Source organism: Dendrobates tinctorius, unplaced genomic scaffold, assembly GCF_039654945.1.
Source record: "Dendrobates tinctorius isolate UK_male_01 unplaced genomic scaffold, ASM3965494v1 ptg000019l, whole genome shotgun sequence".
NCBI lineage: Eukaryota > Metazoa > Chordata > Amphibia > Anura > Dendrobatidae > Dendrobates > Dendrobates tinctorius.
This window is the reverse complement of record NW_027361687.1, coordinates 48,677,873-48,700,598: the sequence shown is the minus strand read 5'-3', so window position 1 is coordinate 48,700,598 and position 22,726 is coordinate 48,677,873. Positions and strand designations below refer to the sequence as shown.

Sequence of the window (22,726 nt, the reverse complement as noted above, 5' to 3'; positions counted from 1 at the left end):
GCCAGAACTCTTAATAGGAGATCAAATACTTACTTCTCACCGCAAAATGCAAATAAATTTACATAATCTATACAATGTTATTTTATGGATTTTATTTTTGATATTCTATCTCTCAATGATAAAATTAACCTACCCTTAAAATTATGGACTGTTCATGTCTTTGGCAGTGGGCAAATTTACAAAATCAGCAAAGGATCAAATAATTATTTTTTATTTTTTAGATCAAGATGCTTTATTATAGCTGCTGTGAACTTGATACATCCCATCATTAAGGTCATAATATTTTTATTTTTTGTTATAATTATTTTGGATAAATCTTCTATATATGTCTATTACCAAGTGGGGGTTATATCATATATGGAAGTTTTGGGTTAATAATGATGTTGCCATGAGGAGTCATTTGGATTGACGGGGGAGCGATATGCTCTTAAATAGGGTATGTTTTCTCTCCTGTCTCCTGTGGTCAATGGGTTACATTCCCAGTGTATGGGTGGTGTTCCTATACCAATCACTTATCGGCTGTTCTATTCTTTTTTAATAAACCTACATATAACTTCCTATTATTTATCTTCCCCATTATCTTGGTATTATTTTTTCATTTTTTATTATTTTTAAGTGGAGATTTGTCTTGTTGATTCAGAGTTGCCGTTTTCAATATGTAACGCTTAACAGCCTGTTTTGATAAGAGAGCATTTGCGTATGTTTGGTTATAACATATCTTTTTGAAATGTGTACATAGCTGTGCATTAACTATAGGTTGTACCTTGATAAACAGAGAACTGGCAATTATATCTGGATCTGCCCATTCTCAAGATGAAGCAGAATAGTTCAACTGGAATAAGGAGCATGCGTGAAGGACCTAGCATCCTGTTTTCCAATAGCGCTGTTTAGCGCATGCGCGCTTGAGTGCTTTACCTTCACCAATATGGAGTTTTCTGGATCCTCCGGGCATGATTGCGCAATACTGGAAGTGATCATATGTTTTTTTCCTTTCTGACATGTGCATTGTGTATATACTAGGACGCCGGTTTTAGGAACAATGTATTGTGAACTGATGGGGTGAGTCTTGTGTTATGATTACATACAGATGGCATCTGATTGATAATTATGATTTTTTTGTGAATTTATTGTATTGAATAGATAATTTTTTTGCACTGGATCACTTTACACAGTTTTCTATGAGATGTATGATTGCATATTATAATTGTATCATTTGCACATGATCACTAATATCGATATTGCTGCTAAATATTGTACTAATCTGGTTACCTTAAATAGTTTGCATATGCACTTTTGTAATTGCTTGAGAAAGGTCTGCACTCAGGACTAAAACGTCGACATATGTGCCAATAAAGAGCACCTTATTATCGCCGCATGGAGTGCTGCTTCATTTTTTTCGGACTCTAATTATAAGGTTTGGTATATGTCTATGAAACTCTGCACCCTGTTTCTTTTGTGCTGTGTATGATTTGTTTGCTCTATATGTAAATATATATATATATATATATATATATATATACACACACTGCTCAAAAAATTAAAGGGTACACTAAAATACCACATCCTAAATATCACTGAATGAAATATTCCAGTTGCAAATCTTTATTAGTTACATAGTGGCATGCATTGATAACAGTAAACCATAGAAATTATTAATATAAATCAAAACTAACATCCCATGGAGGTCTGGATTTGGAAGAATACTGAAAATCAAAGTGGAAAATCAAATTACAGGCTGATCCAATTTCAGTAGAAATGCTTGAAGACAAAGAAATGATGCTCAGGAGTGTGCTTGGCCTCCACGTGCCTGAATGACCTCCCTACAACGCCTGGGCATGCTACTGATGAGGTGGTGGATGTTCTCCTGAGGGATCTCCTCCCAGACATGGATTAAAACTGCAGTCAGGAGGACAGTCTGTGGAGCAATGTGTCATTGGTAGATGGAACGAGACATGATGTCCCAGATGTGCTCAATCGGATTCAGGTCTGGGAAATGGGCAGGCCAGTCCATAGCTTCAATGTCTTCATCTTGCAGGAACTGCTGACACACTCCAGCCACATGCGGTCTGGCATTGTCCTGCATTAGGAGGAACTCAGGGTCAACCGCACCAGCATATGGTCTCACAAGGGGTCTGAGGATCTCATCTCGGTACCTAATGGCAGTCAGGCTACATCTGGCGAGCACATGGAAGGCTGTGCGGCCCTCCAAAGAAATGCCACCACACACCATTACTGACCCACTGTCAAACTGGTCATGCTGAAGGATGTTACAGGCAGCAGGTCGCTCTCCATGGGATCTCCAGACTCTGTCACGTCTGTCACATGTGCTCAGTGTGAACCTGCTTTCATCTGTGAAGAGCATAGGGCGCCAGTGGTGAATTTGCCAATCCTAGTGTCTTCTGGCAAATGCCAAGTGTCCTGCATGGTGTTAGGCTGTGAGCACAACCCCCATCTGTGGACATCGGGCCCTCAGACCATCCTCATAGAGTCGGTTTCTAACCATTTGTGCAGACTCATGCACATTTGTGGCCTGCTGGAGGTCATTTTGCTGGGCTCTGGCAGTGCTCCTCCTGTTCCTCCTTGCACAAAGGCAGAGGCAGCAGTCCTGCTGCTGGTTTGTTGCCCTCCTACAGCCCCCTCCACGTCTCCTGGTGTACTGGTCTGTCTCCAGGTAGCGCCTCCAGCCTCTGGACACTACGCTGACAGACACAGCAAACCTTGTTGCCACAGCTCGCATTGATGTGCCATCCTGGATAAGCTTCAGTACCTGAGCCACTTGTGTGGATTGTAGAGTCCGTCTCATGCTACAACGAGTGTCAAAGCATAACCAACATTCAAAAGTGACCAAAACATCAGCCAGAAAGCACTGGTACTGAGATGTGGTCTGTGGTCCCCACCTGCAGAACCACTCCTTTATTGAGGGTGTCTTGATAATTAACAATAATTTCAATCTGTTGTCTATTCCATTTGCACAACGGCATGTGAAATTGATTGTCAATCAGTATTGCTTCCTAAGTGGACAGTTTGATTTCACAGAAGTTTGATTTACTTGGAGTTATATTCTGTTGTTTAAGTGCTCCCTTTATTTTTTTGAGCAGTGTACTTCAAAAACGTCCCATAAATAGATGGAAAAAGCAATGGAGAGTTCAGAAGTGGTAATTCCAGCTCCAGTAGCTTAAACTCTTCCACCACTAGCAGTTAAATACAGATGCTAGAGAGAAACTGTGAGTGGACACACTAAATCTGTTAATTTTGATGTTTTGATGAATTTCTGTGTACAGAACACTGTAAAAAGCATGAATCAGTCAATGAGTCCATGGAAAAAGCAGCAGTAATGCATATAATTTATAAGGCAATAATCCCTGACTATATAGTCATAGGTTATTGTCATGACTATATAGTCATGACTATATAGCCAGGGATTATTGCCTACTACTACTATAGTCATGGATTATTGCCTACTACTACTATATTATTGCCTACTACTACTATATAGTCATGGATTATTGCCTTATAAATCATAAACCTTGCTGTTACAATACGATATTCCTACTGCCACACCTTATCATAGATGAATTTCAGATAAGAGCGGTATTATTGTAGAATATAGAAGGGATTAGAATTGGCCCTGAAAAGATTTTTTCTTGTACGTGACAGCATCAAACTCTGGAGGAGTGCAAGTAATACTGCCAGCTTTGATGAATTTCTGAGTACAGATCACTGTAAAACATGAATCGGTCAATGAGTGCGTGGAATAAATGGGGTGGTGATGTTATGAACAGTAAGAAACACGCTGCAACTTTAAGAGACAAATAAAAAAGTAAAAAACAAGGGTTGCCGTGACATGGCGGGATGGCTTGTACATTATTTTGATCAAAATTATGTTTACTAAATATCCTTATTATTATTATTACCTTTATGCATTATTTGCAGTATATTTTTTACTTTTTAGTTCAGGATATTTGTGTTTTTTGTGTTTTGTTTTCTCTGGTTAATGGTCATGTGTTAATATGCACTTACATTGTGCATACACATTAACTTACTTTTCTCAGTTCAGATTTGTTTTTTATTCATTTCATTGTGCATTCAGTGCATATATGGGTGTGACCGCCCTCTTTCTGAGCTGGGAAAGCCATCCAGTCTGGCCTATGCTTTTACTGGTGGTTCAGCCGCTCGATCCTTGTTCACATTCACGTCACTTGGCAAGTGAAAAGGTTTTAAATACTAGAGTAGGGACTGTCCCACAGGGGTTGCCGTGACGTGGCGGGATGGCTTGTACATTATTTTGATCAAAATTATGTTTACTAAATACCCTTATTATTATTATTACCTTTATGCATTATTTGCAATATATTTTTTACTTTTTAGTTCAGGATATTTGTGTTTTTTGTGTTTTGTTTTCTCTGGTTAATGGTCATGTGTTAATATGCACTTACATTGTGCATACACATTAACTTACTTTTCTCAGTTCAGATTTGTTTTTTATTCATTTCATTGTGCATTCAGTGCATATATGGGTGTGACCGCCCTCTTTCTGAGCTGGGAAAGCCATCCAGTCTGGCCTAAGCTGTTACTAGTGGTTCAGCCGCTCGACCCTTATTCACATTCACGCCACTTGGCAAGTGAAAAGGTTTTAAATACTAGAGTAGGGACTGTCCCACAAGGGTTGCCGTGACGTGGCGGGATGGCTTGTACATTATTTTGATCAAAATTATGTTTACTAAATACCCTTATTATTATTATTACCTTTATGCATTATTTGCAATATATTTTTTACTTTTTAGTTCAGGATATTTGTGTTTTTTGTGTTTTGTTTCAACTTTAAGAGACAGCACCCCCTTGTCTGGTGTGATTGAATGATCTGCTCTCCCTGTAAAGGACTATGTCAATGAACTGCCCGAGGCAGAGGAGGGGAGGAGTTGAGCCTGTGAGCTGGAAGCTGCTGCAGAGAGCAGCTGTGCATGGAACTATGTACAGCGGTCACTGTTATGAATGGGTCACCGAGGAGGACAACAAAAAGCTAAGTCCCAGAAAACCAGAGAGGTTGGTAACTATGCAGATTGCAGATCCCTGATCCTAACCACACAACTAGCAGCAGCAGTGGAGCGTTTCTACGATGATCTAGACGCCTCGTCACCGCCGGAGGACTACATAAGCCTAAAGTAAGAAAAGGGAAAACTAACTACCCCAAAGCAGACCCCAAAGGAATAGACAGCCCCCACACATGTATTGACGGTGAAGCAAGATGAAAACACAAACACAGGCAGGAAAATAGGCAGAGCAAACGATGGGGCCCAACTAACGATACAGAACAGGAAAGGAAAGACACTGTCTGCAATCTGCCAAAAACCCTACAAAATAATGTCCAACACTTCTGATAACAAAATTAACCCTGAAGTCACTAGACTTCTCCCACTATATCAGCACTCTGAAATATTCTGAGACAGAGCAAAAAGAGGCCAATCTAATAAGGGACTAAAAAGCAAATTGGCAAATACAGATAAATAAGAGTGGAAATTCAGCACAGCCCCAGCCGGGGCTGGCTGAACACACAAAAAACTAATAGACCAACAAAATCAAGTGTGAAAATTAGCAAAAACACTTAGCTTTGAGAAGGCTGGAACAGAGCTGAAAACCAAGACCTGAGCAGCCTGAAGCAATCACCAGCACTGACTTAGGGCGTCAGCAGTCTTAAATCCAGTCTAAGGTTCCTGATGTCCAATCGTCATCATCCTTATCAGGTGGTAGATCTCCACTGACCAAATCAGCCTCACCACCTCCTGTCACCACCAGAGGGAGTCTGGAAGGAAATCTCACTACTGGTGGACTCGAGAATGAACTCACAACAGGTCACACAGCCTGAGACTTAGTGGACTTGTGAAATTGAGCAGACTCTTCGGGTGTAGCAAAGGTGGCTGTCCTGTGCTATTTTGAGAAGCCACGAAGAGACCAAGAAAGGGATTTGACAGTTTCCAGGGGCACTTCCAGGACCCTGAAGCAAGGAGAGGACGTTTCACGGATCTGCCAGACAGACGCACGCACCACCGTTCAAGGGACTGGACCTAAGTCCCCAACATTACTGTGTGTTTGTTCCCGTTTGTGCACATGTTAGGGCCTAGTGTAGGCTTCAATAGACAGAACACGGCAGCCGTGTGGCCTGTTTAGTAAAGGCCAGGGAGGCTACAGTTAGAGTAGCATCATTCTGTGTTAATTGTTTGGATTTGCCTGTTTGGAATATATTGATCCTGTAATAGTTGGAGCTCTGTGCTATTTGACGGCCCAGCTGAAGAATACAAACTATCTTTTGCCACTGCATACCAGTGTTTGCACCTTCCTTATCCACTTCATTCCTTGCCTTCCAATAAATTTACCCTTTGTTGTTTGCACCTCATCTTGTGTACTGTAATCTCCCTGCACCGTGGTGGTTCTCCGGCCATCGCTTCAGTTACCTCTTGCAAAAGTGAAAAATTTGGGGCAAAGTCAAAATTTTAGAGGTAAAAAGTAAATTTATTTTTTTTCCATTTCACTTTGCATTAATTACTGAGTAGAACCTGAAGGGTTGAAAAAAATTTCTGAAAACAATTTTGAAGAATTTGAAGGGTGCGCTTTTTAACCCCTTAACCCCCAAGGGTGGTTTGCACGTTCATGACCGGGCCAATTTTTACAATTCTGACCATTGTCCCTTTATGAGGTAATAACTCTGAAACGCTTTCATGGATCCTGGTGATTCTGACATTGTTTTCTCGTGACATATTGTACTTCATACCAGTGGTAAAATTTCATTCATATAACTTGCGTTTATTTGTGAAAAAAATGGAAATTTGGTGAAAATTTTGAAAATTTCGCAATTTTCCAACTTTTAATTTTTATGCCCTTAAATCACAGAGATGTGGCACACAGAAAACATTTCCCACATGTTTACTTTACATCAGCACAATTTTGGAACCAAAATTTTTTTTGTTAGGAAGTTATAAGGGTTAAAAGTTGACCAGCGATTTCTCATTTTTGCAACACCATTTTATTTTTTACAGACCACATCACATTTGAAGCCACTTTGAAGGGTCTATATGGCAGAAAATAACCAAAAGTGACACCATTCTAAAAACTGCACCCCTTAAGGTGCTCAAAACCACATTCAAGAAGTTTATTAACCCTTCAGGTGCGTCACAGGAATTTTTTGAATATTTAAAAAAAATGAACATTTAACTTTTTTTCACAAAAAAAATACTTCAGGTTCAATTTTTTTTATTTTACCAAGGGTAACAGGAGAAATTGGACTGCAAAAGTTATTGTGCAGTTTGTCCTGAGTATGCTGATACCTGATATGTGGGGGGAACCACTGTTTCGGCGCATGGCTGAGCTCAGAAGGGAAGGAGCGCCGTTTGACTTTTTCAATGCAAAATTGTCTGGAATTCAGATCGGACGCCATGTCACGTTTGGAGAGCCCCTGATGTACCTAAACACTAGAAACCTCCCACAAGTGACACCATTTTGGAAACTAGACCCCCCAAGGAACTTATCTAGATATGTGGTGAGAACTTTGAACCCACAAGGGCTTCACAGAAGTTTATAACGTACAGCGGTACAATTAAAAAATCATATTTTTTCCACAAAAATGATCTTTTCACCCCCAATTTTTATTTTCCCAAGGGTAACAGGACCCTAAAAGTTATTGTGCAATTTGTCCTGAGTACCCTGATACCCCATATGTGGGCGCATGGCAGAGCTCAGAAGGGAAGCAGCGCCATTTGACTTTTTTGGCTGGAATTGAGATCGGACACCATGTCGCGATTGGAAAACCCCTGATGTACCAAAACAGTGGAAACCCCTCACAAATGACACCATTTTGGAAACTAGACCCCCCAAGGAACTTATCTAGATGTGTGGTGAGAACTTTGAACCCCCAAGGGCTTCACAGAAGTTTATAAAGTACAGCCGTACAAATAACAAATATTTTTTCCACAAAAATGATATTTTCACCCTCAATTCTTATTTTTCCAAGGGTAACAGAACCACGTGGGCGCTGCTGATCACTGTGACGTACTATCCCGTCCCTGGGAATTAAGTCCCAGGGCACATGGACGGGATAGTACGTCACATGACAGAAAGGGGTTAAAATAGCATTACTTTTGTTGCGTTTCCAATATATAGGCCCCTCAAAGTCCATTCAAGGCCGGTTTCACACGTCTGTTTATTTCCGGTACCGGAAAAAATGATACTGGAGATATCAGTAACCGTTTGTGCCTGTGTGTAATATTTGCGGCACACGTGTCGCAACCGTGTGCCACATCAGTACCACACGGATGGCCGCTGGGGAAGAAGCGCTACAGTAAGTGCTGTTCCCCAGCGGCGAGTGCTAAACACAGCTTTCATCATTTTCCCCTGCTCTGCCAGCGATCGGCGCAAACAGGAGAGAATGATAAGAGTTATACTAAAGTCAGCAGGTGGGGGGCTTTGGGAATTATTACTCCCATCAACCTACACGTGCTGCCGCTAATTACAGTGACAGCAGGAGCACAGTTCAAGCTCAGTGTCTTCACAGCAGATCACTGTGAGAATTTTTGTGCCTTTTCTGGGCAGCTGCGGGCTGCTATTTTTAGGCTGGCGGGGCCTATATCAATGACCCCTTACCAGCCCCCAGCTGTGAGCTTTTTAGCAAGGCTGGATGTCAAAAATGGGGGGGACCCCACGCCATTGTTTAAATTTATTTAAATAATTAAAAAAGTCGGGTGTTTCATTCAATTATTTAGCTCTAGCGCAGGCGGCGGGTGAGGAATACCCCCATCATCGTTCCTGCTGTCACTGTTCTTAGCTTTAATATAACTCTCATCATTCTTCCCTGCTCACCCCGATCGCCGGAAGAGCAGGAGAGAATGATGAGAGCCATCTTCAGCAGCTGCCACCGGGGAACAGCGCTTGCTGTAGCGCTTCTTCCCCTGTGCTGATGCGTGTGACATGGATGACATACATGTGTGTTCTCCATGTGCAGGACGTTTTGCGGCCCGTGCTGAGGGTAAAAAACGGACATGTCAGCGTGTTTTGTCCATGGACACACGGTCCGTGGAAACACACTGACATATGACAGTGTCTGCGGTATGTGTGAAAACTGTCACCAAACGTACCGGAGACACGGATGTGTGAAAGAGGCCTGAATCTGAATAAGTCTCTTTTACGAAACAGATTTTATAAATTTGTTGAAAAAATTAAAAATTGCTAAACATTTAACCCTTCTAACATCCTAACAAAAAAAGTTATGTTTCAGAAATTATGCAGATGTAAAGTAGATATTTGGGAAATGCTATGTGGGTCGCCCCTCACACCCAGGGCTGTGGGGTACTCGGTACCGGGCCGGTGTCAAGGGGATGTGTCACAGCAGCAATGATCTGGTCCGTGGCCCTGGGCGCCCAATATCAATGGCGGTGATATTAATGGTGTTAAGGTTTAATTGAATAGTTTGTGACGCCACCCGTGGTGTTTGGCAAGGTAGATGGTAAGCCAACGCTGCATGCAGATCCGCTGGGACTGATGGTATGGTGCAGCAAAGATGGTGTAGCTCCCCACAGGTGGAGCTGTAGTCCCAGGGCAGTGTAGGTGCAATGGATGAGGAGAGGCGCAGAATGGTATAGATGCTGGTACCCAGATGTAGCTGTGCTGAAGGTGTTAGCGGCGAATGAATGGAGGACAGGGCTTGCAGTTTCAAAGCTTTACTCACAGTTTGTGGTACCCACTGGTGCCTGCCTCCGTGCCGTGTCCTCCGGGGTAGAGACTCAATCAACCTCCCGGGCAAGTCAGGGTTCTCCTCTCCAACACTCCGCCAACGTGTGCCTTTCCTGAACGACTCCTCTATTGCGCCTTTTAGTGTGAAGTACTCCAGTACCGTGGTTACTCTGAAGTTCCTCCTGTCAGATGTTCCTAGAACTATACTTGTATGACAGACAGCTGTAGCCTCTATTGGGGACTCCTCTCAGAGTCCTGGCTCGCAAATCGGTTGCTGTTGTGTCCCAAGTCTTGGATGGGAGTAGTGCATTTACAGCCAACTACTCCACTGGTGTCTGCTGCAGAACCATAAGTGTCCACACAACCTCGGGGAACGGGCCCCGGCCTTGCGCTGAGAACCTATAGGCAGGGTTCCTCTTCCAACCCACAACTCCTCTCTGTTCTCCTACTCCTTCGTTCCACGCTGTTCCTTCTCTCTCTTATGGAAGCTTAGGTTGCCGGTCTACGTCTTTCTCCTTCTCTTCTCTTTCCCGTGCCAGCTGGCTCAGATCACTGAGGCAGCTGCAGCACTCTTTCAAAAACTAAACTCAAACTGAACTCAAAACTGAGCTTCAGAACTGAACTTCTCTCGCCTGACCTCCCGTCAGACTGACCTTCCTTCTCTGGGACTCACCCCAGACTGACCTTCTGTCAGACTGACCTCCAATTCTAAGCTTCACCCTCTTTTATACTAACTCCACCCACCTCCCAGCACATCTCGTGTTACGAAGCAGGGTTCCACGAAGGGTGCTCTGCTACCCCAGCCTGAAGCTGCTAGGCGGACCTACTGAACTATCCTGTGTGTGGGATGCAGCTGTTGGAGTGTGGAAAGGAGTTCCCAACTTACCTAGTTGGTGGGGCACTACACCTTAGGAGAAGGTGCAGTACCTCTGTGGCAACCGAGCCTCAGGGGCACCACACTATGTATCCCCTAATGACAGCCAATACAGTCTTTTTACTGATCTGAGATATAAGAGACTATCATCCCCATACAATCCAGCAGCTGTAAACTGTACACTATAGCTGACAACTTGCTGTATCACAAACGAATAGTGTTGTCACTGTCCATATCTGTTTAACCCCTTAGTTGCTGCTGTCAAAAATGACTACATCAACTAAATGGTTAACAGATTGTAGGGGCTTCTGCTTTATTCTAATTGACACACCGAGATCATGATTGTGTGGTCCTGATGTTTGCCATAGCAGTTCATGGCCAAATAACGGCCTTAGAGTCTCCCGGCTATAGCGGCCAGTTCAGAAGTAAGTGACATTTAGGTTGTAAACAAACAGTTTTTTCATTCCGGCTATACCACTTTGCATCAATTTCTGGTAGTCACCTGAAGGATTAATAAACTATCTGACAGAAGTTTTCAATATGTCGGGGGTGCTGTTTTTAAAATGGTATCACGTTTGGGGTTTTCCAATACATAGGACCTCCAAAGGCACTTCAAACCTTGATAACTTCCTCAACAAAATAAATATTGTAAATTTCCTTGAAAAAATGAAAAATTATTGCTACATTTTTAAACTTTCTAAAAGGCTAACAAAATAAATTATTGTTTTAAAAATGTTGATGATGTAAGGCAGACATGTGGGAAATGTTATTTATTAATGTTTTTATGTGGTATGACTATCTGGATTAAAGGGATAATCATTCAAAGTTTGAAAATTGCAATTTTTTTTAACATTTTTGTGAAGTTTCTTACATTTTTTTATAAATAAACACAAAACATATCAACCTAAATTTACCATTATCATAAATCATAATGTGCCACGAAAAAACAGTCTCAAAATCAATGATATTTGTTGAAGTATTCCAGAGTTATCATCACATAAAGTGACATTTGTCAGATTTTAAAAAATTGGCCCATCACTAAAGGGATATTAAAGAGATGGTCCACTACATTATATAATGCCCCATCAATTTACACCTTTTAACGCAGAACTTTTGTAAATAACTTCTGTTGCCATATGTGCCTGTGAGCAGCACTATCGCTGCTTGCTTAGTCTGCGTCACGTGACCCGTGATTCACCCAGGTGGGACCCATTGCACGCACCCCCCTTGATTAACAGGCCTTTGAGCAGCGTTTTACCATGCTTTCCCTCTTTCCTCTAGTTTCATTGGCTGCAAGCCTGCACTGGATACTGGGCTGTGATGCACCGGGGGCACGTGATGTGAACTGAGAGAACAGTGATAGCGCTGCTCACAGGCACATGTGACAGCAGAAGGAATTAAAAAAAATACTTGGTTAAAAGGTGTAAATTGATGAGGCATTATACAGTGAAGTGGACCAACCTCTTTAATTATTTTGTATAGTATAACTCATCTAAGAGCATAAAAACGTAAATTTAGAAAATTTCTAAATTTTCTAATTTTTTGTCAAATTTTTGATATTTTCATAAATATGTGCAAATCATATCTGCCAAAGTTTTCCACTAATATGAAGTACAATATGTCATGGAAATTCAGGATCACTGGGATAAGTTGAAGCATTCCAAAGTTATTACCAGATAAAGTGACACTGGTCAGATTTCTAAAATTTGGCCTGGTCATTAAGGTAAAAATTTGCTCCGTCACTAAGGGGTTAATTAACATCATGTTGGTTAGGTTTTGTTTTCAATCATGTCACTGGGAGTGTTACATGAGTATGAACCTATGTAGAGGAGCAGGGATTTTGTTGGGTCCTCAGACCTGTACGTAAAAGTATCAGGCAACTGTACGGCTTTGGAGTTAGGGTACCGTTACACCTATCGATGCACCAGCGATCCCGACTAGCGATATGACGCGGTCAGGATCGCTGGTGCATCGCTAGGTGGTCGCTAGTGAGCTGCCACTCAGGCAGATCTCACCAGCGAGATCGCTGGGGTCGGGGGTCGCTACTTACCTGTCAGACGCGGCAATCCTGCGTCCTCCCACCCGGCTCCACGCGTCGCTCGTCGTCACAGCAGGAAGCGCCGCAGGAAGTGGCCGACGAGGAATGGTCCAGGAGCTTCTCGCGCGATCAGTGATAGCCAGCGGGGGAGCCGGTTGGAGGTAAGTATCACATGCAGCGATATCGCTAGCAATATCGCTGCAACGTCACAAAATCGGTGACTTTACAGCGATATTGCTAGCGATATCGCAGTGTGTAACGGGGGCTTTACACATGCAGGTGGCTATTATCAAACCAATAGATAAGGAAAAGAGAAGAGTAGCTTGGGGTAATACCCCAGCAGACAGTGTGGCTAAAGCCACTACCCTAGAGCTACACATATAGTGTGCAGCAGAATACACTTGTGATCGTTAAGCTGTTAGGTAAGCTACAGTCATCAGATAAATAAAAAGAATGGAAAAGTTAGGCTAGGTTCACATAGCGTTATGGCAGTGCGTTCAATGCATGCATTAAATGGACTGCGCTAACTCTACTCTGTATCCTGATCCATCTGCGCTAGACGTGAAAGGCCCTCGAACACTGCAGACCGCGTCCGAGGGTCCGTCACAGTATGATGGCACATCGCTAATGCATGCCGATTATGACATGCATTAGCGATACGCTACGTTATGGCAGTCAATGGCAGCATTAACGGATGCGTTACATCGCATTAATGACGCTTTGTAACGCAATGCGTTAAACGGACTGCCATAACGCTACGTGAACCTAGCCTAAGGGAGGATCGTGTGTCGTGTGTGGAAATTGGGTTACAAGTGCCTTCTCAGATTACTTTTCCCCATGATGACAATATTGATGCATATTATCTGTCCTCTTATAACCAGAAATCTCCGACCAGTTATACTCACCGCAATTCTTCTGTCCCGCAGTCTGGACTGGACAGAGCCTCCATTAAGTCACTGAATTGAGGACCAAACAGTTGGTTATTGGACAGGACAAGTTTTTTCAGAGACCGGCTATTCCATATTGCAGTTGCCAGATGTTTGCAGGAAGCATCTGTTAGATAATTACCAGACAAACTGAAAAAAAGATGAGATGTGGGTGATACAGCAGGTGCATGCTCTGAGTCCTGTAGGAGAAAAAACACTGTGAACACAACTAGAGGTTGGTGCTAAAGGTTAGGTTCCCAAACCATATAGATAATAGTTATAAACCTGGTACTCAACTTAAGTGTGATCAAAAAAGGAGATTTATTGTAGTACGCATACAAAACGTTTCGGTCAATTGCGACCTTCTTCAGTTACTACAAAATAGATATTAAAGTGAGGGCGCCAAATATAATACGAAAAACAAAATAAAATAACATAACATAAAATAACATATAAAAAAAAGGTATATACATTAGAGATTGTATGGTCATATAAATAGAGATATGCTAGATGTAGATAATATTCACCAGTTGCCACGTACAACCTATCCTAGAGATAGTGTAGATAGAAGGACTATAATAGCATCCGAAGGGGATGTGTGACGTACCGTGCTGTAAAAGGTATTCAGCAGGGGGTTAAATAGCCCTTGAATGATTTGTTGTGCTCATAATCTATACAAAGACACATATAGAGGAAGCCCAGCCAAGAGTAGCAAAGAAACATAGATGGTGCAGGGTTGCTACTTACAAGGACAATCTGTCCATCAGCATGAGTTCACTGGAATGAAAATTAGTATATATAATGGCCATCAGTTTAGCGAATGCTAGAGAGGCAAACCGCTAGTATGAGCAGAGAAGGAGCGCTGCATTACCTTAGTTTTGTGGACTGATGGGGCATACGTGCCTCCAGATGCAGGATCTGCCGCAAGTCTAGCTAGGCATATGCAAATTGCCTCTTCAGAAAGAAAGAGGACTTTTACTCTACAGCGCCACCTATTGGTAGTAGCAATCCTACAAGTCACAATCAGCCCTTTAACGAGTCTTGTAATATGACTTAGGATAAAAGCCAAATCAGAATCTCAATTTGCAGACACGGTGTTTCGGGCTATTGGCCCTCGTCAGTGCAAAGTATAAGATCTGATTTGGCTAGGTGTTCTATCTAAATATCTTGATTATTGGATCATAAAAATGATTAAATGTCTGAGGTTCACATTGTACTACAATAAATTTTTCACTTAAATATAAGCAATATGTGTGGGAGTCGGAGTCGGAGTCGTGGAGTCGGAGTCGGAGTTGGAGTCGGAGTCGGTGTAAGGGAAATTGAGGAGTCGGAGTCGCAGGTTTGGCTTACCGACTCCACAGCCCTGCGCACAGACCCCCCGGCAGGCCCGCACAGACCCCCGGCAGGCCCGCACAGACCGCGCATCATGATGCGCACAGACCGTGCATCATGATGACATCATTTCAGCAGCCAATCACAGCCACAACACTAGCTCATTGCATTATGGGAACTTCCGATTCCGGTATCCGATATTGTATTCCGGTATTGGAATTCCGATACAGCGAATATCGGCCGATACCCGATATTTGCAGTATTGGAATGCTCAACACTAGCCATAACATCTCCCAATTAAGAGTCCAGGTGATTGAACAGGTATTACCTCCATGACATGGTAGTAGCAGAATCCTGAATCTAAAAAAACGGGAAGCATTTTGGATTCATACATTGGAAACAATGAACCCGAAAGGCCTTAACAGGGAGTAAAAAATATCAGCATTTTTGTAAATTATGTTATGAATTCATATTTACCAAGTGATTCTACAGTTTTTTTATGGATTACTATCCAATATGTTTGAAGTATTTGTAATAATTGTCAATGCTGTAAAAACTTTGTTTTGATCCTCATACTAATACTGTTTTCCTCTCCCTTATATTAATTAATTGTGATGGACACCACCATCATGAATCTATTCCTCCTATATGGGATCTCTTGTCACAGCCACTCTATTAGAAATCACACAGCAAAAGAATAAAGAAAAGAAAAATTCCATTCACTTGCTTCACTAACTATACGTATATGCATATATGCATTTCTGTTTCTCTCTTATATGTTCTGTTTCTTGCCAATCACAGCAAATAAATTATTCACCATTGCAGTACTGTGTTTACAATGGTCTCTATCATCCTTATTAGGTCTCTGTCTCTTTAAATCAGTGGCTACTTCGCTCTCCCATACCATCCTTAGGCAGGCTTCTCAATTCCCTGCCCAAACTCCCTCATACACACTCCCTCACCTTGCCCACATACAACCGCCATCTTCTGGGCAGTTTATTCAACAAATATACAGTAATTTATTCATCTCCAATGCTGGAACGCATATTAACATGGCGTGGCACGCACAGCCATGTTGATCCTGCTTTGACACCTCCTGCCCTCTGCTGCTCAGCATTCTATTGGCCGCCGCTTAGTTTGTCCCGCCCTCTTTCCTTCTTATACCTGTGGATTACTATGCCTAGCCAGACTTGGGGTGAATCCCGCGTCTGGAGGCACGTATGCCCCATCAGTCCACAAAACTAAGGTAATGCAGCGCTCCTTCTCTACTCATACTAGCAGTTTGCCTCTCTAGCATTCGCTAAACTGATGGCCATTATATATACTCATTTTCATTCCAGTGAACTCATGCTGATGGACAGATTGTCCTTGTAAGTAGCTACCCTGCACCATCTATGTTTCTTTGCTACTCTTGGCTGAGCTTCCTCTACTGTATAAGTGTCTTTCTATAGATTATGAGCACAACGAATCATTCAAGGGCTATATAACCCCCTGCTAAATACCTAGTACACATCCCCTCCGGATGCTATTATATTCCTTCTCTCTACACTATCTTTAGGATAGGTTGTACGCTGCATCTGGTGAATATTATCTGCATTTAGCATATCTCTATTTATATGACCATACAATCTCTAATGTATATACCTTGGTTTGATATGTTATTTTATGTTATGTTATTTTATTTTGGTTTTTGTATTATATTTGGCGCTCTCACTTTGATATCTGTTTTGTAGTAACTGAAGAAGGTTGCAATTGACCGAAACGTTTTGTTTGCGTACAACAATAAATCTCCTTTTTTGATCACACTTAAGTTGAGTGCTAGGTTTATAACTATCATGCTCTGAGTCCTGATAGAACCCATCCTTTTATGTGTTTAGGGCAAAGTGATGCCAGCCATTTGAAAAAACCTAGCACTGGTCAACACAAAAAATCATCAGCAAAGGTAATATGTCTGTTTTATGGAGTTTGATATGCTGATTCCAAAAATATGCTTAGCTTTGCTCTATCATATAAAGTTTCTGAGATAGAAGTAGTTTTGTTATTACGTTAGTTCTGCATTTTCAATGTATGTTGTTTTTCCTATGTTATTCCCATTTCTTTTCTTGTCTTACTTATTACTGAATTTTATTACACGGAAAAACATCAGTAAAGGATTTAGTGAGTTTTATGAGAAGTATTGACACTGCAGTCAACCAATGACTGCTTCTCGGAAAGTCACATGTTATGGGGAGGAGCTAACTGTCATGAGGCAGTAAGATTTGAGTCAGTCAGAAAAGGATGGTGATGGCAGCAAGGACTGGTATGTGAGACTCTGACAGGAGACAGGCCTCTACAGGGATCTGCGCCCTGCTACAGGGAGATAGAAAGACAGCCGCCATTGTGAGAGGATTTTCACTGCATTTCTGGGAGGGCAAGTCGCCTCAGAGGGAAGAAAAGAGCTCAGCCACTGATGTGTAACTGAGTGAGGGTCTCCACAGAGAGAGAACCTGAAAGCAACCAATATCACACTGAGAAACTGCCTGTCTGCAAATGTTCATCTGTAAGGAACAGGCTGACCCATTTACCTCACATCTGTGTATAGTTATCTATCAGATTACCTCTAGTAAAATCAGTTCTAAATACAAGCTGCCTCTGTCATCTCTGGGGAAATATCTACATAGTCGGTCGGCTCATCACATTTTTTTTTTTTGAGTTTGTCACCACTATTGAACTGAACTTTACTGTTTGATCTGATTTAAAGGAGAAAAATGCACCGACAGTAAATCAATCATCCAAACAGATTCTGCTATGTGTGTGATTCTTTTATACCAAAAGGCCAAGTACATTCAATCACTCTTGATATTAAAAAGATGTACCAGATGTACTTGAAGTGTCCACTTGGTGATCAAGACAAAAGCTGGGCCCTTCATGTGCTATGCTCAAGTTGTTCAAATGGTCTTCGTGATTGGTTGAATAAGAGGAAAGTGGCTATGCCATTTGCTGTTCCTATGATTTGGAGAGAACCCAAATATCATAGTGATGACTACTACTTTTGTTTTATCAAACTGAAGGGCTTTTCTACAAGGAACAAAGATTAACTACCCTGAACCTGAATCTGCGATTAGGCCAGTTCCACATGATGGTACCTTGCCAGTTCCTGTACCACCGTTGTCTGGACTGGATGAAAATGACGAAGAATATGAAGACTATGGAGCTGAAGCTACTGGTGAAGACATGGAGACCTCAAGTCAAGAGGAGTATGTACCTGATAGAGCAGCCAGAATGCTTTACACAACGTGAATTAAATGATCTCATCAGAGACCTTTCATTGTCAAAAGATAAAGCTGAACTTCTTACATCAAGGTTGAAACAGAAGAATCTTCTTCATGATGATGTCAAAGTGTGTTATTACCGAAACAAACAATAACACAATTTTTCACAGTTGATGGGCCAATGGTGTACTGTAACACTGTGAATGACCTCTTTGAAGAGCTGAATCAAGAGTATTTTGTTGCAGATTGGCGATTGTTTATTGACTCATCCCAGAGAAGTTTGAAAGCAGTGTTGTTTCACAATGGAAATATGAAACCATCAATCCAATCCCTATTGCTCACTCATGTCATCTAAAGAAAAGTTATGAAAATCTGTCAGTTGTTTTTGATGCTATACAATATAAGCGTCATCAATGGAATATCTGTGGAGATTTGAAAGTGATTTGTCTGCTAATGCGAATGCAAGGAGGTTTCACAGAATATTGTTGCTTCTTGTGTTTATGGGACAGTAGAAATACAGTAGAGCATTATGTTCGTCGGGATTAGGGACAGAGAAACATCTATGCTCCAGGTAGAGACAATGTTCAGAATAGTCCTTTAGTTGCTCCATCAAAAATCTTTCTTTCTCCACTACATATAAAGTTCGGATTGATTAAACACTTTGTGAAAGCCATGGCAAAGACAAATTAACAAGGGTTCCAGTACATTTCACAGAAATTCTCCAGCATTTCACCAGTAAAACTGGAGGAAGGGGTATTTGTTGGTCCTCAGATCACAGAGCTTATGAGAGATGATGAAGGAACTCTAAATGATAAGGAGTTGAGATCTTGGAAAAGCTTCAAGTGGATCTGTGAAAACTTCTTAGGAAAACAAAAATCTCAGAATACGTTGAAGGTGTTGAGGAACTGCTAAATGCATACCAGTGTCTTGGATGTCGCATGTCTCATAAAATCCACTTTTTGCATTCACATTTAGATTTCTTCCCTCAAAATCTTGGGTATATAAGCGATAAGCGATGAACAAGGTGAGTCGTTTCACCAGGACATTAAAGTAATGGAACACCGCTACCAGGGTTTTTGGTATGACTCAATGATGGCAGATTACTGTTGGATGTTATATAGTGAAAACCCTGAAAAATAGTATCAATGACAGTCTAATGTCAAGCACTTTTAATTTCTGCTCTTATTTTGGTTTCTATTTTGCATGTGAAATTATTTTCGTTCAATAAAAACTGTTTTGTAAGGTGAAGCACTTTTTTCTGATATGTAGATTACTGTTTCCTTAATATCGCCAGTATATTTCCTATACCTTATAATAATGATGCTGCTCCATGGAAACTATACGTGCTACAGAAAAACTATATACATTATTGAAATCAGGACAAAAAGATGATTCAGAAAAGTACAAAGTTACCTTCGATGATTACAAAAATTTTTTTTTGTAGATCTGTGCAATTGTCCCTAATCCAGACAAGTGTGCATAAAGTGTGCAAAAATAAATATTTTTAAATTTCTTTGAAGCAATGTATTTTTTTTAATTAATTTTCTTTATTTGCTGAAGAAGCCTTTTATAGGGCTGTAAGGTTGCATCCGGAAATAACTTGGATGGACTGTATGAGTCACCGAGGTGGCTAGCCTTAGTGATATGAAACCTGGAAAGCAGGCTCTATGACATAATCTCTCACCTCCAGTTCCAGGTCTTGGTAATGACTAATTAAAGGGAACCTGTCACCTCTTTTGGCCGCTATAAGATGTGGCCACTGCATTTCAGGGCTTATCTACAGCATTCTAGAATGCTGTAGATAAGCCCCCGATCCGACTTGCAAGATAAGAAAAATAAATTTTACTGTAGTTACTCGGGGCGGTTGGCGGTCTGATGCGGTCCCGTCCGATGGGTGTCGCAGGTCCGGGTCCAGTGCCTCCCATCTTCTTGCGATGTCATCCTCCTGCTTGCATCATCGCTCCCTGGCATCCTGTGCAGGTGCACTTTTCTGCCCTGGTGAGGACAGAGCAAAGTACTGCAGTGCGTAGGAAAGGTCAGAGAGGCCCAGCTCCTGCGTACTGCAGTATTTTGCTCTGCCCTCAACAGGGCAGAGAAATATGCCTGTGCAGAAGCGCGATGCCCGAGAGCGATGAAGAAGCAGGAGTGTGGCGTCGCAAGAAGATGGGAGGCGCCGGACCTGTACCTACGACACCCATCGGACCAGACTGCATCAGACCAACCCCCCAGGTGAATATAATAAAACTTATTTTTCTTATATTTCAAGTCAAACCGGGGGCTTATCTACAGCATTATATAATGCTGTAGATAAGCCCTGAAAGGCGGTGGCTGCATCTTATAGCGGCAAAAAGTGATGACAGGTTCCCTTTAAGAGCTCATAATCAATTGCGAGAGACTCGCATGATTCTCGTGCAAGTCTCTCGCATGAAAACCTGGCACTGCCACCAGCACTTGGACCGAAGTGTACGGCTGCATAGAAATACATGTAGCCACATGCTCCGGTCCGAGTGCTTGCGGCAGTGTCAGGTGTTATGAATGAGTCACCGTAGGAGGCAAAAACAGTAATACTAGCTAAGTCCAGAAAACCAGAGAAGTTGGCAGCTATCGGATTGCAGACCCCTGAACCTAACAACAACAACTAGCAGTAGCCGTGGGGGGTTCCTACGGTGCCCTAGACCCCTCGATCACATCCGGAGAACTACATAGCCTAAAGGCAGAAAGGGAAATCTAAACTGCTCCAGAGCAGACCCCAAAGCAATAGGCAGCCCCCAACATATAATGACGGTGAAGCAAGATGAAAAAAAAATCACACAGATAGGAAGATAGGCTGAGCAAATGATGGGGCCCAAGCTAACTAGATAGGACAGGATAGAAAAGCTGCTGTCTCTAATCCGCCAAAACCCTATCAAAACAAGAGTCAACAGCTGATAGGGAAAAAAGCCCTGAAGACGCTAGGCTTCAAAAAGACTATATCAGTACTCAGGTATTTTCTGAAGACAGAACAAAAAGGAATTCAGCTCACCCAGCAGGGAATGGCAGAAATCAAGGAAAACAATGTAAAACAAAACCAAAACACAAATGCAAAAAGTAGAGCAGAAAACTTAGCTTTTGAGGAGCAGGAATCAGACTGGTCTCCTAGAATCCCTCAGAGAGATCACCATCAAGGCAGAAGGGCGTCGGCTGCCTTATATCCAGTCAGTAATTCCCGTCACCCAGTCATCATCATCCTGCCCAGGTGCTTGGTAATCAGCCTCACTACCTTCCTTCACCAGAAGAGGGAGTTCATCAGACCTCAATGGTGAAGGGGGAAAATGAACTCACAACAGTACCTCCCCCTTGAGGAGGGGTCACCGAACCCTCATCCACGCCACTAGGGTGATCAGGGTGAGCTCGATGAAAGGTATGCACCAATCTTTTGGCATGAATATCAGAGGCAGAGACCCAGGAATTTTCCTCCTGACCATAACCCTTCCACTTAACCAAATACTGGAGTCTCCGTCTAGCCAGACGGGAATCCAGTATCTTCTCTACCTCATATTCCATGTTACCTTCAACCAATACAGGGTCCGGAGGTGCCACCCCAGGAACTACTGGTTCAACAAACCTCTTCAACAAGGACTTATGAAACACATTATGGATTTTAAATGTAACAGGAAGAGCCAAACGAAAAGAGACCGGATTACTAATCTCCAAAATCTTGTAAGGTCCAATACATCTAGGCTTAAACTTAGGAGAAGCCACCTTCATAGCGATATATTTTGATGATAACTAAACCATATCACCAACCTTAAACTGGGGACCAATGTTCCTATGTCGGTTGGAAAACCGCTGGACCTTTTCCTGGGAGAGAGAGAACTTATCCACCACTTGGTCCCAGATCTGGTGCATTCTCTCCACCACAGTGTCAACACCTGGGCAGGCAGAAGGCTCCACCTGCCCTGAAGAAAATCGAGGATGAAACCCAAAGTTACAAAAAAAAGGTGACATCAAAGTGGCAGAACTAGCTCTATTATTTAAATCAAATTCGGCCAAGGGCAAAAATGAAACCCAATTATCCTGATCAGCGGAAATAAAACATCTCAAATACGACTCCAAGGTCTCTGGTTTGTTTTCTCCGTCTGCCCATTGGTCTGAGGGTGAAAAGCAGAGGAGAAGGACAACTGAATTCCCAGCTTGGAACAGAAAGTCCTCCAAAATCTAGACACAAACTGAACTCCTCTGTCAGATACAATGTTCTCAGGAATCCCGTGCAAGCGAACCACCTGTTGCAAAAACAGGGGCACCAACTCAGAGGAAGATGGCAACTTAGGGAGTGGTACAAGATGAACCATCTTAGAGAACGTATCACAAATCACCCAAATAACAGTCATTCTCTGAGAGACAGGCATATAAGAGATGAAATCCATTGAAATATGGGTCCATGGCCTCCTGGGAACCGGCAAAGGCATCAACAACCCACTAGAGCGAGAACAAGGTTTAGACTGGGAGCAAGTTCCACAGGACTGCACAAAATTCCTGACATCACGAGACAAAGCGGGCCACCAAAAAGAGCGACTCACCAGATCTCTAGTACCAAAAATACCTGGAT

General features: G+C 42.2%; 1 protein-coding gene across 1 annotated transcript in view; it reads right to left on the bottom strand.

Annotated features, from left to right (window-relative positions):
* The window catches only part of LOC141082912 (uncharacterized), a 784,035-nt gene that overhangs the window by 5,342 nt on the left and 755,967 nt on the right, over positions 1–22,726 (bottom strand). Inside the window, exon 19 of the mRNA XM_073566962.1 lies at positions 13,535–13,705. Within this exon, the coding sequence (XP_073423063.1) occupies positions 13,535–13,705 (171 nt within the window). The remainder of the gene's footprint in view (positions 1–13,534; positions 13,706–22,726) is intronic.